This window comes from Physella acuta, unplaced genomic scaffold (genome assembly GCF_028476545.2).
Source record: "Physella acuta isolate Inbredline_101_S28 unplaced genomic scaffold, ASM2847654v3 ptg001796l, whole genome shotgun sequence".
Classification (NCBI taxonomy): domain Eukaryota; kingdom Metazoa; phylum Mollusca; class Gastropoda; family Physidae; genus Physella; species Physella acuta.
The window spans coordinates 85538-102805 of record NW_026733306.1 but is presented as its reverse complement, the minus strand read 5'-3'; the positions used below and the strand labels follow the sequence as shown (position 1 = coordinate 102805).

The 17268-nt window shown below is 35.5% G+C and overlaps 2 protein-coding genes across 10 annotated transcripts; one reads left to right on the top strand and one right to left on the bottom strand.

Annotated features, from left to right (window-relative positions):
- The first annotated feature begins 828 nt into the window (after positions 1-828).
- LOC131930534 (heme transporter hrg1-A-like) lies at positions 829-6080 on the top strand. The gene is made up of 3 exons (XM_059287069.1): positions 829-1056; positions 4634-4801; positions 5530-6080. The coding sequence occupies exons 1-3, from the start codon at positions 903-905 to the stop codon at positions 5706-5708; spliced, it is 501 nt and encodes a 166-aa protein (XP_059143052.1). The 5' UTR covers positions 829-902; the 3' UTR covers positions 5709-6080.
- Positions 6081-7689: 1609 nt separating this feature from the next.
- LOC131930527 (heterogeneous nuclear ribonucleoprotein A2 homolog 1) lies at positions 7690-11950 on the bottom strand. Of its 9 annotated transcripts, none has more exons than XM_059287052.1 (10): positions 11930-11950; positions 11136-11434; positions 10905-11025; positions 10608-10815; positions 10353-10424; positions 10180-10269; positions 9697-9795; positions 9341-9454; positions 9037-9156; positions 7690-8542 (listed from the first exon to the last, which is right to left on the bottom strand). In XM_059287052.1, exons 1-9 carry the CDS (start codon positions 11933-11935, stop codon positions 9071-9073), a joined length of 1095 nt encoding a protein of 364 aa, XP_059143035.1. In that variant the 5' UTR covers positions 11936-11950; the 3' UTR covers positions 7690-8542; positions 9037-9070. The 9 variants fall into 9 exon arrangements, with proteins under 9 accessions (XP_059143035.1, XP_059143037.1, XP_059143040.1 ...); XM_059287054.1 differs by having other exon boundaries at positions 9037-9126; XM_059287053.1 differs by lacking the exon at positions 7690-8542 and adding an exon at positions 8650-8740.
- Between the last annotated feature and the right edge of the window lie 5318 nt (positions 11951-17268).

The following is a 17268-nucleotide window of genomic DNA, read 5'->3' as shown; positions in this document are numbered from 1 at the left end:
ATTTTTTTTAAATCGATATTTTTCCAAAACCTTGAACTCTGTCAACGTAGAGTATTTTAATCAACTCCTATAACAACTTATTAATACCGTTTTCTAAAACGCGAAATAACGGCTAAAACTCGTTTTCTAACATTGCTGTTTAATAATGCAAAAGTATGACGTCACACCATCTAACCCCCCTTCACCCTCCCCCCCCCTTCGAGTGACGTCATTTATGGACGGCCCCTCAGTTACGTATACGAAATTTTATAAATAGAAGTAAAACATCTTACACTTAAATCACATTCAATTTTTAAGGGACTTCCAATATCCGGATGTGGACATTTACTCTATTTCTAGTTTCTAAAAATACGAAGGCTCTATATAACTTGCGTACTGTTTCAGTTAGCTAGATGAAATTTTATACAAAGGTATATGATCTTATTCGCGGTTTTCTAGTGAAAGTAAATAATAATAATAATAATAATAAAACAGTTTTTCAGCTCTGGAAGTGACATTCCTGCATTCACCAACACCCAACGGTTATATGAGTTATATGAGAGTAGACGAGAAAGTTTAGGGGAGATCACTCCCGATTCATTTAAATTTGTTTTATTCAATGGGTGGACGATCTCACATGCTCTAGTCCCCTGAGTCCTCAAAACATGAATATAAGTATAAGAATATAGATTCTAGTACATCTCCTTTCTCTCGTCCCACTCGTGTTGAAGTCATACATGAGTGACACATTTTAGCTTCATTAATAAAACTGCCTCATACTGGTCTTACCCGACCGGTGTACAAAGTGAACCGGATCTTCTAAAAATAAATTAAGAGTGTGACCCATTTATGTTAACATAGGCCTAACGGGTCTTACACTTCAGTCCTTAACCTATCCTGACTCTAGTCAGTAGAGAGAGAAAATGGAGGAGCCCCAAGTCAAACGACTTTCGAACTTTTCAGTTCGTTTGCGGTTGATTTTTAGTGTCATTGGTGTATTCGTTGGAGTTTCAGTTGGCTGCGTTTTCGCTGCTCATTATAAGAACTATCATGTTGCTTTATGGGGACTCCTTTCGGGTAGGGAAATAAAATTATTATATCTAGATCTAGATCTAGTAGTATTATTACTATCATAATCATAATCGTGACATGTACATAAGGCGTCATAAGGTAATAATTATACCAATGATTATGTCCCATAATGATAATGGCACAGTCCAGGCACAGTGTATGAGTGTAAGGCTGTACTGTAGGGGTGTTGTTTTTAAAGTTTAAAATAAAATACTTAAAAATAGGCCTAATAAATATACTAGATCTAGATTCTATATATATATATAGATCTAGATTCTATATACACATGACTTAGGCCTAGGCCTATATTCAATATTTATATTTATGTATTATATGTGATGTCAATCACAATGCAGCATTGTGATTGACATCACGTTATCGTCACATATAATACATAAATATAAATATATTGAATATAGGGCTTTATAGGCCAATGCTAATTCCAACCCAAGTCCTACCATAGTCCTAACCCTAAAATTTCTAACTATTAAAGAAACTAAACTTGAAACTACAATTATACTATTTAATCTAGATTTCTAGATCTACTAACTGACTACAAACAACCTAACACAACTAATTTTGGAAGTCTGTTTTGAATACCAGTAAAGTTAATTTTACACCCTAATGTTTTAAGAATTAATCATATAAAAATAGAGAACTTGAAAATAGTTTTTAGCATTTTTAAGGTTACATATTACATTTCTATTTATTTTTTCATCAAGGCTAAATTATAATTATAGCCCAAACTGTGATTTCAATTTTGTAAGACAAGGCATACGCATTGATTGGCTGTACAGAAACTTGATATTCAAGTAGGCCTAATTTGTACTAAAACTTTGCTGATAAAAATCTTTAAATGTGACATGAGAGAATGTGCAATTTTTCTCAATATTTGGTATATAAAAATGAATTAATTTGGATGCTATTTAGTACCCAGAAATCCTGGGCGGCGATCTTAGCACTTGGTATCCACTAATTGGGCATCCTGCATAGGTGGTTAGGAGTATTATTAACTTTTTAGTTAGATCTTAGATCTAGCAATACTAGCATGCCTAAGATGCTACACCTAGACTATCAAAAAAATGTATTTATAACATTTTGTCTTATATTTTTTAACTCATCAACTTTTTTAGTTTTTACTTGATACTTACGAAAAAATTGATAATAATCTCTCTCTCTCTCTATATATATATATAGGCCCAAATTAATTTATATATATCAATATATATGTATATATATCAATGTATATGTTACGGTCAAAGCCCGAAGTCGGCCAATGCTAGGATTGGCCGGCCAATCCGCGCATTGGCCAATATCGCCTCCCATAGATCGGTCAAAGTCCGAAACTTTGCTTGATTTCGGCCTTTGGCCGGCCAATCCGCAGACTGGCCATGGTGGACCGGCCAAAGTCTGAAATAGCTCTTGATTTCGGCCTTTGGCCGGCCAGTCCGCGGACTGGCCATGGTGGACCGGCCAAAGTCTTAATTAGAAGATCATCTGGTTAGGGACGACCGGCCAAAGTCCGAATTAGAAGATCATGAGCAGATTTTTTTTTTTATGCCGTAAGGATCATGAAATTAAGTCTTTATTGATTATTAATTAAAGTAAATGACAGAAACATTCACATTTTTTATTGTACTATAGTCTCAATCTATCAATATTATCACTTGTTACAAGTTGAACTTTTATGGCATTTAGAATGATATAGCAGCTTGTTATTTTTACACTTGCAGCGATTTGTTGTGCACTTAGTTGTGCAATTGCAGCGAGTGTAGCCTTGGCCCCCAGTCAATGATTGTGAAGATGCGATGGTTCGTAGTGAATTTTCCTCAGTGTCAACTTACGACAATAAGAGCAGTTTTTCGTGAAGAATTGAAAACTCACTACTAGCATACAGTTGTTTTAGAACACCATGTTCCGTTCCTAATTTGTAGAAACCGCCCTCGACGCTCATGACAACTGCAATCACGCTTCGGGGATCACCGTGACCTCTGTCAACATCTGGAAAACGGATGCATACATTGTCACCCACTTCACCATCTTTAAATTTTGTATTTGATGTTTTAAGCATCTTAGCACCTTGAGTTTGCAAGCCAGTATGAGCTGCTGATCTGTGTTCCATGATGGCTTGTTTTTTGTGACACAATCTGCAGGTAATGTTCCCTCCGTACCCTTCGTCTGCTTCATTGGGTATTCCACAAATAGCATGGACATCGTTGCCACAGGATCCAAAAGAATGAGCTGCACTACAATGTTTTTCACAAACTATATAGAATCTGTTGGCCACATTATTGGGCGTTCTGTCATGCCAGTAGATGTGTTAGCTGAGGATGTCGTTGCATTTATGGCAACCTCCATTTCTTGTTCAATGTTCTCAATATCTTCCTCAGTAACTATTTTATCGATAGCGCATATATGGAAAATAACATGGATTTACATTTTATTCTTTTGACAGCCATCTGCTATGTCTGTCTCATGGTCTGACTGCCCTTTTGATCCATGTCGACTTTCATATAGAATGCTATACAAACAAGAGCTAAACAATACGTTACTCTCAATGAAAACGCACCCAGAATAATGAAAATGCGATCACAACTTAGTCTTGATAGAACATTGGCCAGGACATCCTGGCCAGTGCGCGCATTGGCCGGTCAATGTACAAAATACGCTGTCAAGTTTAAGCGCTTCGGACTTTGGCCAGTACGTCCAGGCCAGTGCGCCCATTGGCCGGCCAATGTACGAAATACGATCTTAGTGCTAAGTTCTTCGGGCTTTGGCCAAGAGAGCCGGCCAATGCGCGGATTGGCCGGCCAATCCGGGGTTTGGCCGCACTTCGGGCTTTGACCGTAACATATATATTATATATCAATGATATGTATATATTATATAACAATATATATATGTATATATTATATATCAATATATATATGTATAAATTATATAACAATATATATATATATATATATATATATATATATATATATATATATATATATATATATATATATATTATATAACAATATATATATATATTATATGTATATATTATATAACAATATATATATATATATATATATATATATATATATATATATATATATATATATATATATATATATATATATATATATAATAAAAATATATTATAGCAACATATATATCTATATATATAAAAAGTTATTGGTATCATCTCATTCACCTTTTTTTGTTGTTGCTGGTACTGTTAGGCGTGATGATAATTTTTAGTCAGTGTGGTGTCAGGTTAGACTAACCAGCGCAAAGTAACTTAAATGTGTTGGTGCAGGCATCATAGAAGAAATAGGCCTACTTACATTTGCATTTCATCAATTAAATTGCAGAGCTCTGTTGTGATATGGATATGTGCCTAACAGTAACCACTAGAGCATACAATCCATGAGCCCAATATTTCGTTGTATTAAGTTGTAGTATCTATCTTTAAGTAATAATATCCTTTTATTCTTGAGTTTGAGTCTCATTAATGATTAATGGCTTGTTTTTCACAGCCATCATGTTTATTTTAAACAATTACATGCATAACATTATTTTTGTATTGTCATCACAGGTCTATCAGCTGCTATTGCCCTTGGTGTTACGATTGCTTACATGAAGCAAGTATGGGATTCTTATCCATTACGTTTGAAGCGCTTCATGCTGCTTGGTTGCTTTATTCAGCTGACTGGTGTTTGTGGATTTGTTGCTTACTTGGTGTTAGCAATTTCTAAAAACCAAGGTTAGTATTAGTAAAATAGTATATGCCTGTCTGAGACATAGGCCTATATTACTTTTAAGATCTGGATTTTACCTAATAATATAAGTTATATTATTAGGTAAAATCCAGATCTTATAACTTTTATTTTTGTTAAAATGGTTGTCTGTATATCATGTTATATGGTCTACTGAATATTTAGACCTAGTATTTTCCTATTCTTTTGTAAAGACTGACTTTTTTAATTTTAAGCTGTCTGTACTGTAGTGTCAGTTAGGAGGAGAGGAATTTTTTCCTCACAAACAACTGCTATATATACAATTATAATTTCTATAAAATATAATATTAATATTCTTGTGATATTAAAGTTACACAATCCAGCTTCTGAAATGGAATGGTGATTTTTTATGTAATTATTATTGAAATTTATTGTAGTCTTGTTGTAATATTTTAATATAAGGTAATTTCTCATTTCAAGTCTATTGATGTGGTTGTTTGCAATGCACTTAAAAACTGGTAATAGTAATAGTAAAAAGTACTGAAAAAAAAGATAATTTGTAAAAACTGTTAAATTTTTTTTAGACCTAGACAGGAAGTAATTGTTTGTAATGAGACTACACCCTGTGGTAAAAGACAATTATTTCAATTTATACTGTACTTGTGCATGTTTATTTTACTGTGAAAGTAGTTCATAATAATTAAATAAATTATATTTCTAATTCTATTTTAAAAAATAACTTTTTTTTTATCAGGTCTGGTTATCTATGGAGAAGGTTATTATTTAACTTGTGTTTGGTGCTTCATGACTTGGAAATGGGGTTTAGCACTTTTGTTGTATTCAAGAAGATACTTAAATTCATATGCTGAAAGAGAATGTATTCTACAAAGTGAATGTCCAGTTAGTGGTAAAGGATTCTACAGCACAACTTGAACCATGTATGATGTAGTCTAAGCAGCACATTTTAAAGTTTTACTTCAATTTCAAGGAATGTATTGTTAGCCAGAGCACTCACTGAATGATATAGCAGTATGACTGTTTACAATTTACATGGCATGGTCATGTTTCCTACCACTGAAATTCATTAATCTGATTGCAGTTTGTTAAAGTTATGAACTTAATAGCTATTCATTAGCAATACCAAACAATTTGTCCAACTTCTTGCAACCTTATTTATATTATTTATTATAATTATAATATTTATTATTTTTACATACTTGATTATTGAACAAAGGTGTGTAATTGTCTGTGATAAAAATTAAATATTACTGCTTGATGAAAATATTATAAAATTAAATTACAATTAATAATTCATTATAGTACCAGTACTAGACCTTTCTTTTTTTCTAATCATATATTCATTTTTAATAGCAATCATCTATTTGTGACATCCAAACACATACTGAGTGTGTATAGAGGACAAATGCAGTATGTCCAAATAACACAATCTCGAGAAAAATGAGTTAGAAATCTCATTCCAATATCAAAATATAAAATATTTGCATTTTACTTTTCTGACATTGTATGAGAGTGTTCTTGTACTTGTATTATAAGTAGAAATGTACATGATTTCACAAAAAAGTGGACATACTGCATTCTGTCCTCTAAACAAAAAAGTTACACCTTAGATTTGGATACTGGTGTTATTTTATCTTCAAAATTTAGACCAAATCACTGGACTTTTAGAATCTACCAAATACTTAGTCATAATAATAAATATTCAACTCAATACACAAGGGAACCTTTTGAATTACAGGAGATGAAAAGTAGCATCCTTTTGGAAGGCCTATGTGAAGTTGTGTAATATTAAATTTGACCCTTTCCCCTGCAACAGGGATGAATCTACCAGGAGATGCTATATTTTTTGCTCCTACTCCTATTGTCATATCCGGAGTCACGTTTTATAAAAAAAATTTCAGCCTCATTCCCATGTATAAGGTGGTTGGGATGAACACATTAGAGGTTGTACATTTAAATAAATTTTATAAAAAAGGTCCCTGGCAACTGGGTTTAACACACCCAACAATTTGCAATGGGAAAAATATAACAAACTGGCTTCTAAGTAGTTTTTTTACTCATTGCATTGTTGGTTAAGTTATTGTGTTTCATGTACAAAGTAACAATCTGAATTTGGTAAAAAATATCGAACAATTTAACTTTACACCAAAAAAAAAAATTGAACCATTTCTTTTAGATGACAGAACTTTCCTGACAAAATATGGGTACCCATTCAGGAGTCACCCAAAATAATTTTCTTCCATACTTAGGAGTTGCAATCTCCCACCTCTGAAATCAACCAGTACTCCTATAATGGGAGCCAGATGAACTTTGTGTTATAAATATTATTAAAGTGAATATGACCCAGGTTGCCAAATCTCTTCATGTGCATGAACAACTGAAATGCAGTGTCATGGTCACCTATAGCTTTCTCTCCTTCCCAGCTAATGCAGACAAATATTGATTGTACAATTGTTTTATTCAGGCACAGAAGAAATATTTTAGTGACCATATGATCCGGATTTGTGCTTTCCTGAAAATATTTTTGCTTCACTGTGCAACAGTTCATCACTGCCAATGGTTCACATTGATAGATCAAACGCAGAATAGCACTGTTTTTAAGTAATGATGGATTTCATTTTTTGTCCCTACTCCAAATTATGTTAATCCCTTCATCCAAAACCTGTTGCCATGGAGGGGTTATGTAAATATTGATGTGTCACTACCCGCAAATACATTAGCAAACAGGTTCATGAACCATCACTTTTTGGTCTTGACTAGTCAATATTTGACAGCAGTTGCACACTACATAGTCACTGCAATCTTGCCAGCTAGCAAACCAACATAAAGCTCTGCTAAACTGATGAGAACTTAAGTTGCAAACACATTCGCTCATTGAGAGAAAAAGTCTTTAATAGATGGGATAAAAGTAATTTATTCCACAAACAATCAAGTAAAAAAAAAATTATAAAAGTACAAGACAAAACAACATTCACATAAAAGAACACCAAGGAACAATGGTATGTATGAATGATGGTCAGGAATAATTCCCCACCCACCCCCCTCCCCCCACATATGTAAAATATCCGGACCATCACAATATGGCAATGAAGATGAGATGATAAATGAGCAGATGATGGAAAGTAAAAGCAATACTTTGATAAAAATCTGATGCAGGCTTTTTCTTACATAGATGATAAAACGCAGGCAATAACATTCTGACAATACAACTGACTAATCTAAAAATATCAAGGCAGGCACAGTTAATTGAAGATCTAAAATAGGGCTAAAAACTAGCTACTAGTCTCACAACTAACCCCTGTTATGTCCCATTAGAATAATTAATTCTTTAGAGTACTAATGGAAGCAAGAAAAAGGAGTTCCATTTCAAGAAATAAAGAATGTGGCCCTAAAACTTCTCAATTGTGTCTTCCTTGAAGAATTTTTATTTCATAATATAATAGCAATAACAAGGATACTTTACGAAAATAACACTGATTTGACATTGAAAAATAAGAGCAATGTGACTACACTGAAGTAATGACGCGGCTACCTGATCTGATTTCCTAACACTCAAGTAGACTGCTCGTAATGTTGCTAGGAAACCCTAATGTTGCAATTGATGATTGGAAGGCTTTGAGACTAGATAGGATGAATTCCCTAGGCTGATGATCATACAACCCTATCTAAGCCTGAAGTCTGAACTGCCTGCCTGCTAAATCTTCCAGTTTCTAGTATCCTTAATCTGCTTACAACCTTTGCCTGCCTGCCTATAAGTGAAGTGAGGAAAGGAAACAGCAGTTATGACATCTGAAACAAAATACTTGGCAAAATGGAGCATGAAAACCAAACATGACAATACACAATACATTACCATGTGCAGCAGGCAACTCATGTCCAAAAGAGACTCCCAGCATTCTTTGGAAAGCGCTGATGATCCTCATCCTCCATGGCCCAGTTTCAAATTTCTTTCACAAATAATGTAACTAAGTCAATTGGGCGCTTTAAAAGTGTTGGGGAGTCTCTAAACATGACTGAAGAAGCCTTGTCACAGCATGGAAATCCAAAACGTCTCCATTTCTTTCCACTTAACTTTAGGAACCTTTTCCCAAAGCCACTCAATAAAACTAACGCTCACAAAAAAGACTTTCATGCCAAGCTACAATGACAAGGACAATTTTAAAGACTTGTCTACCTTACACACCGAAGGTAAACTTGTACAGCAGCAGCATTGAAATGAAAGCCCTTTTTGCAAGAAACTTACCTTTTTCTTGTATGAATAGCACAACAAAATTAGATTAGCGTCTGTAACCACCACCTCCTCCATAGCCGCCACCACCTTGTCCATAGCCACCTGCCGACGAAACGTTTGATACGTTTTTATCTAAAGTTGGAATTGGAAGAAATGTACTAGAAAAAGCAAATAAGGCATGCTAACTAACAAATCTATAGAAGAGAACAACTAAACCACCCTCTAAAATTTTCTTTGCTGACTGACAACTGTGATTTAGACCCAAAAATTTAATGCAGCCAATTAAAATGCATGAAAAATTACTGAGCACACAAACCTCCATATGGACCCTGTCCACGGGCTGAATAACCGCCTCCTTTCATTGGGCCACCACCATAGTCACCTCCATAGTTGGAACCAAAACCACCACCACCTCCTCCCCAGTTGCTGTCTGATAATTGAAAAGATACAACACATTACATATGGGAAAATTTATTTGTAAATCCAAAATTTACAGAATTTTCCATGCATTTCAAAAATATAACGCCGCAATTATTGTTGTACCCCATCAGCCTCACAGTGTTTAATTCAGTCTTTTAACCTTTCAATTTCTATCGCCTACGGAGATAACGCTATCAGTGATATGTCCTGAACAGATTTTTAGAAGAGGGGCGCTTGGGAGGGGGAACTTACTGTAGTCGCCATAGCCGCCTCCTGAGCCTCCCCAGCCCTGTCCATATCCTCCGCCGTAACCGCCACCTCCAAAGCCGCCACCACCACCACTGTAACCTCCTGTAACAGGGCACATATTTACACTTATTACTAAATGTTGGCTAAGTTAGCTGTAAAAAACACTGTGGGATGATATCAAGAATAACTAGATCTTTTCACGCTTTTACTATTCCCAATTTATCTTTTAATTCACTTTTCTTCCCAATTATAATTGATTTGGGGAAATTTCAACAATAACTGCAACTTTAAATACACAAAAATGCTAAATTAATGTCATTCTTGATCCGTCCGAGCTAGAAAAAATCTGGAAAAAACTCGAATGGCATTAAGCATTAAAACAGCAATGACAACTAGAATACAAATCACATCAATGACAACTGCGATACAAATGAAAGATGCTCAACATCAAATGTTGGAGCTAACACTTAAGAATCAGAAACTCACCATATCCGCCTCCATTTGCACCATAACCACCACCATAGCTATCTCCCCGTCCTCTTCCTCTGCCAGCCATACCACCTCCCCGTGAAGCACCTATAAACAAAGAATTTTTTTTAGTTTACTGCACTTTAAACACCTACCAATTGTCTTTTTCTTTATATAAAAAAAATGCCTACCTTCCATTTGGTCTTTAGAAACTGCCTTTTTGACCTCCACTTTTCGCCCATTCAGATCGTGTCTCTTTTTTACTAAGAACAAAACAATATATATTAATTAGTTTAAATTAAGATTAATCACCACACTAAAAAGAAAATATAAATTAAGCTCAGAGATCTAGGTGGTAGAAATTTATTCCATCAGAATAATCAGATATCAATTTTTTTATACATCATAGCTTTTAACTCAAAATAGTTTTGACAAAAATTACTTACAAACAGCTTTGTCCACTGAATCATAGTCTTCAAAACTAACAAAGGCAAACCCTCTAACTTTGCCTGTGTTTTTATCTGTCACAATATCAATTGATTCTATTGACCCAAATGGACTGAAGACTTCTCTTATTTGATCTTCTGTTGTGTCATCTTTCATCCCCCCAATAAACATTTTCTTCACAGACTGATGATTACTTGTACCTGCAGCCTAAATTAGAAACAAATGCTTTCAATAGTAGCTTAACTTCATTAAAGATAGTCCTAAGTTGATATTTGACAATGTTCAAGCATACGTACATCTCTTGGCATAGCACGCTTAGTTTCAACCTCTCTGTTATCTATTTTGTGCGGTCTGTTAGCTTGGGCTTCATCAATCATTGCTGAGTCTTTGTATGTAATAAAACCAAAACCTCTGGATCTGAAAACAAAATTATATCCTAAAAAACTAGTACAACACATCACATAAATCTAATATTACATCGAAGCAGGTTACCAAATTAGAGTAAACTATCAGGGTAAAAATATTACCTCTTGGTATTGGGGTCACGCATCACTACACAATCAACTATTTCTCCCCATGTTTCAAAGTGTGTCCTGAGACCATCTTCATCGGTTTCATAACTCAGTCCACCAACAAAGAGCTTTCTAAACTGTTCTGCATTAGGATCTGTGTCGGCTTCATCATTGTAACGTCCTCCACCACCGCCCCTGCCGCCTCCACGACCCCCTCGGCCGCCGCCACCACCACCTCCGCCATATCTGCCACCACCACCACCACCGCCGCCGTAGCCACCACCTCCACCATAGCCGCCGCCACCTCCTTGATACTGAAACGAAAAAAATGCATTAAGCAAATGCAAAAAGTTGATCTAGACCTAGATTCTAGTATTCATAAACGGGTAGGCTTTCCTAACCCCAACATAGAATCTTTGATCTAGAAATCTAAAAATCTAGATCGTTACAGAGTTCTCTAACACGCCCTTAGCTAAAATAAAAATTTAACAGATGTGGATCTAATAAGATCTGTTAAAGACTTTAATAATAGCCCATAAACTAAAAAATTGTAGTATGCAGCTGCAGAGTTAGATTTGGCTACGATACCAAGTTTTTTTTTTTCTAAATGAACAAATTCTCAAAATGGCGCATAACAATGAATAGACGCTACCGGGAAAATTTGTGAAGCACCACTCATAATTTAATTAATTCGCCTGATATAGAGTAAACCTGTAGCTTAATGTGCCATAACATTAAAACTGTATATCTAGCACATATTTATTGAATAATAAACATGGAAAAAAAGCAGGAAAACTCTAAATACTTACAGGCATTTTATAATTTATATTCTGGTTTTAAAAGCGTGGCCTGTCGCTCTGCCCAAGCTTGAGAAAGAACGTTTCACATCGAGGCTCCTAATTATGCACAGAAAATCACGAGGCGAAACGAGATTTTGATTTTTGCATCAATAGGGCATAGAATTTATTTTAAATTGATGTTTATTATTATTAAAATCAAATTAAAAGATAAATTTGTTTAAAAATAGACAAAACTATACAAAGTGTATTAATAAAAATCTGCTTTCCAAAATTCTTTTAATAAGCTATGACGTGTTAATTCTAAAAATAGATCCGTGTTAGGCCAAACAAAAAGACGCTAGGCCTATATTATAGATCTTGATCTAAGCTAATCAAACTGTGTGCCGATGATCGAAAAAAAAATTTAAAGCAGTTTTTAATTTTAAGCCCCTTTGTGTTTATCGGTTTAACTGTATTAAAGTTATCTTTAAGCAGAGAGGGTGCGGTGCGGGGAGGGGGGGGGGGTGACTCGCAACAGTGACACATTTCGACGCTTTTCGTCAGCTATGAAAAGAGTTGCCAATGTATATTATGCAATGGAATATGTTAAATTATAATAATGTAATTAGAAATTTAGTATACACATAAGAGGTAAAGAGCTTCTATTATAGCAAATACAAAATTTGAACAAAAGGATTTGGTCGCTATTTTCCTCTGCATAAAAAATAAACCGGGAGTGATCTCCCCTAAACTTTCTCGAATATTCTTATATCAAATAACAGGGGATGGGAACTCGGGCTATAGACATGATTTTTAATCCATTTTAAATACTTAAAGTTTTAAAAATAGAATAAAATCTCGTAGACAAATTAATTGCACACCAAGTGAACGCCAAATAAAAAAGCGCATAATAGTGCGCAATATTATTAGTACTTTTAAAATTTACATTAGTTTTTTGAGAAATCGGAAGTAGCGTAAATTACTACTTCCGGTCAACGGAAATTACTCAAAATTTAACAGAAGGTAGAGAATTAGATCTTTTACTTACATGTGAAATTTCGTTTATCTATCTGAAATAGTACTCAAGTTATAGGCTTTTGAAAAATTCAAAGTAGGAAAAGTACCACTTCCGGTTATCGGAAATCGCTCAAAAGTTGATACGGATCTACGATTTTGATAAAATACTTATATATGAAATTTCATCAACCTAGCAGTAACGGTACTCAAGTTATCGTGTTTACACGCGGACAGACAGACAGACACACAGACAGACACACAGACAGACACACAGACATACGGACAAGATTGCAAAATTATGTTTTTCCGTATCAGTGAGGTGTAAAACGTCGAGATTTGTAAAAATCTCGATTTTTTTTTTTTGCACGATTACAAGACTTTCTCTATACTTCGTATATACGAGAAAGTAAAAAGACGAAGTTCAGCCCAAAAATGCGTTGCTTCAAAAGCATTTAAATAGATTTATATATATATATATATATATATACATATATATATATATATATATATATATATATATATATATATATATATATATATATATACTTCCTCCTGAATGGGCTTAAATTAATTAGGTCTACGCCATCAGGTTGTCATACATTTGATAAGGATCAGTAAAATTTTAGAAAAATTGAAGAAGATAACAAATCTTTCTATGTTTTATTGTCGAGGCAGTTACGGCTGAAGTAAAAGGGGGCGTTCAATGAAAACCTAGTCTATATCGAAATGAACCCTAAAGCCGCCTTTGCCAATTTCGTGGATTACAGCCTCAACTGCAAGCGCGATTCAGCCTGCTGTGCTCACTTTTACGGAACCATGGAAAAAGTTTTCAGCCTTTTTCATTATCCTACTCTCCATGGAAAGTGTCGAAGACGTTTACTAAACTAACAGTCAAATTAGTCAAAAGTAAAGAGAACGAAGCAAGATAGTGATTGCGGTACGATGCAATCTATGTAATGCAACAAGAAATAAACAATGTAATTTATAGCCCTTGCCGCTAAAAAGGAGATTTTTCAATGTTGTTATTGTATAATTTTTAACAATAACGCCAGGTGCAGAAAGTTTCAAAACGATTATAGTGACTCCAACAACCATTTAGTGATTTAATTTCAAAGGGCTTACTCAAATAATAAACGTGAAAGCTAATGAAATTATCCACAAGGCTGTCTTCGCCAGCACAGAGGCGTAGCGAGGGGGGCGGGGGGGGACATATGTCCCCGGGCGCCGACCTTAGGGGGGGGCGCCAAATTGAAAGTTTGAGGGGGGGTGGAAATGAAAAGTTTGAGGGGGGGGGGGGGTGCAAATCGAAAGTTTGAGGGGGGGGGGGGGTGGAAATGAAAAGTTCGAGGTGGGGGGTGCAAAAAATCGAAAGTTTGAGGGGGGGGGGTGCAAATCGAAAATTTGCTGCCGAGGGGGGCGCCAAATTGAAAGTATGTCCCCGGGCGCCGGGAAGGGTCGCTACGCCTCTGCGCCAGCACACAACAGTGTGGTTACTGATTAGACAGAAAAGACAAACAGTAACACAATTTTTGACTAAGCTAAGTCAAAAATTGTGTTACTGTTTGTCTTTTTGTGTGTTGACGATGACCTTGGGTCGAACCGTCCATATAGTATTTGTAACTGTCTTTAACTTGTGAGGTAACTAACACTATCTGTTTCATTACTAATTGAATTAACCTCACTGCAGCTACCATTTGTATTTATGTTCTGCAAGACTGGCGTCCCCAGTACTCAACGCATTGTCAAACTCGGAAAAACCTGCAGTCGACACGGGAGGTTGATACAAAAAAATGATGGTTCGGAGTATTATAACTTATAACTGACATTTTGCATTGATAAAACGCCTAAATGGGTTGAAACGTCTTCTGCTGAGCTGCTACTGTAGCGTTATACACTACGTAATTCTCAATAATCCCTAGCAATGGTTTACTGGGCTCAAGTTTGTGTTTTAAGAAGGCTGATAGAAAGAATACGGCCGCCGAATGGTTTCTAAAAATAATCAATAGGCCACACGAGGTCGCACACGTCGCCGAGGCCTAATACGTCATAATAAAGCGGTTACTCATAATCAAGGACGATTGTTAAAGTCTGCCTTCAAACTTTTCAATTTAACACCCATTGACGTTTCACTCTTGATATCCTTTTGGTAGACGAGAGGAAACATGGCCCTATATTCACTACTCGGAATAGTTAGTTTAACCAGTTATTAAAGGTAGGCCCTTTTGTAAATATAAATATTTTTACGCAACAATCGCAATTCTGTGTTTGCAGGATTTCCACTCTAACGTAAAATTGGCACTGAGATATAAAAGGTCGGGGGAGATCACATCGGAATTTCAACACGTCAACCTCCTTTTTTAAAAGTGTCCGCCCCACTCCCTCGAGAATTTTTTAGTGCGCCTCCCTCGAAAGTTTCAAGTGTCTCCCCCCTCCCCAACCAGGAGAGAAATATTTGAAAGCTGCCTCAAATATTATTCCAGCCACGAGTTTTGTTTTCTCTGGAAAAGTCTAGATCAAATGAAGAAGATGAGCCTAAATTGGCATAGTACTTTAAAAAATTCATATGCGGTTTTTTTTAGGAGTCAAAAATAGCGTAAAGTACTCAAAATTTGACAAAGAGCAGAAAATAGATTTTTTCTTAAATGTGAAATTTCGTTATCTGTCTGAAACAGTACTCAAGTTATAGGCTTTTGAGAAAACAAAAGTATAATGTAAGTTCCACTTCCGATTGCTGGAAATCAATGAAAAGTTGATACAGAACTACAAATTTGATTTCATCAACCTAGTTGTAACGGTACTCAAATTATCTTGTTCACGACATATACGCACACATACATATGAACTAAATTGTAAAACTAAATTTTTCCGACTCAGGGAGGTGTAAAACGTTGTGATTTTCACGTGAAAATCTCGATTTCAACTTTTTGCACGCTTACAATACTTCCTCTATACTTCGTATACGAGAAAGTAAAAATAGGTCTCCAGTAGGGTCATTTGTGGAGTTTTCGTTTTCGACGTTACAATAAATAGGTTGGTTGCAGAACTACAGAGATGCTGATTGATTTTAATTAACACAAAAATTTGCTTAAAGCATAGTCACGCGATTAGTAGTTATTTAGATTTCCGTGCTTCAAAATCTCGTACCCAATAAAGAGATTACACATTATAAAAGGGTACAGTTTTGAGGATAAGAAAGACCACCATTGATAAAGTCCAGACGTTAGAGGAATAGGCGTACTCATGATCAGCTGACCCGATACCATCATCAACATCAACTTGTGGGAAAGAACCGGACATCTTTCTGTGTTGGTTTAATCAGGATGGGGCACACACTGCGTAAATTGCCAACCAGTAAAAACACAAAGGATAGCGCAAAATAGGTCGATCGTGAAACACCCAGCTCTGCATCGTTCAGGTTGACACTGCAAAGTCAAATTAGGAAATTAGCGCAGGTCATAGATCTTTGTTTGGTGGCCCATACCCACGCAGTGATGAAGGACAGTCAGCAGTGTTTCTTCCAGGCATCTCTTCGTCCCCCTCCCCCTTGAACGAAAGATTGACAGTGAGACCTAACCCGTAGACCCTACTTCAACTATTAACAAGAACGGAAAACTAAATCAATATTCGGTACTTACCAGGGATGTATTACAGTATTATGAAACAGCCTATATTTAATATTGAAAGAATAAAGAGTAAAATCATGGACTGTACTATAAAGAAGTACCTTTAGAAATAATTAGCTCAAAATTACTCACGGAAAACTGGAAACAGCATCTAGACAATCCACACTTTTATTTAGGCCTACTCAAAAGATTACGCAATTTATTAGGCCTATTTAAAACCGCGTTTACTTTTGCGAACTATGTCTTAAAAAAAACATTACTATTTCACAAAACCAACATTATTTTCCTTTCACATAGTTCTGTAGGCCTTCATGTAGACATTAAGGTAGTACGAGATGGTTTTTAAATCAGACGTACATAACTTTGGCCCCCTCTGTACTCAGCGCATAACAAACATGTCACAGAAATAGTAGATTAAAGCCATTTAAAACAATTCTCAGTACTTAAAAATCTGCGAAACATTATAATTGAGCATATTGACTTTCACTCAGTTTCTGTCCCACTGTTTGCAGGAAGAAATAGGCTTATCGATTTCTTCATTCATAAATTGTGTATTGTTTCAATTGACAGTTGGGCGAACAACTGCCGCGAGAACACATGTATTGATTATGCGTCTCCACCCCCAGAGGCGTAGCGGGGATGGGGGTGTGGTTTACATATGTCCCCGACCCTAGGGGCGCCAAAAAAGCTCATTTTAGCTTCTATTTTGAATTATAAATATACAAAATA

Bases quoted from the DNA above. Each gene is read 5' to 3' on its own strand.
- LOC131930534 (XM_059287069.1), top strand. From the start codon at position 903: ATGGAGGAGCCCCAAGTCAAACGACTTTCGAACTTTTCAGTTCGTTTG. The intron at 1,057-4,633 runs GTAGGGAAATAA...TTGTCATCACAG, and splicing joins TTTATGGGGACTCCTTTCGG to GTCTATCAGCTGCTATTGCC. The intron at 4,802-5,529 runs GTTAGTATTAGT...TTTTTTTATCAG, and splicing joins AGCAATTTCTAAAAACCAAG to GTCTGGTTATCTATGGAGAA.
- LOC131930527 (XM_059287052.1), bottom strand. The intron at 11,026-11,135 runs GTAATATTTTTA...TTTTGTTTTCAG, and splicing joins CGTGACCCCAATACCAAGAG to ATCCAGAGGTTTTGGTTTTA. The intron at 9,157-9,340 runs GTTTGTGTGCTC...TTCCAACTTTAG, and splicing joins TGGACAGGGTCCATATGGAG to ATAAAAACGTATCAAACGTT.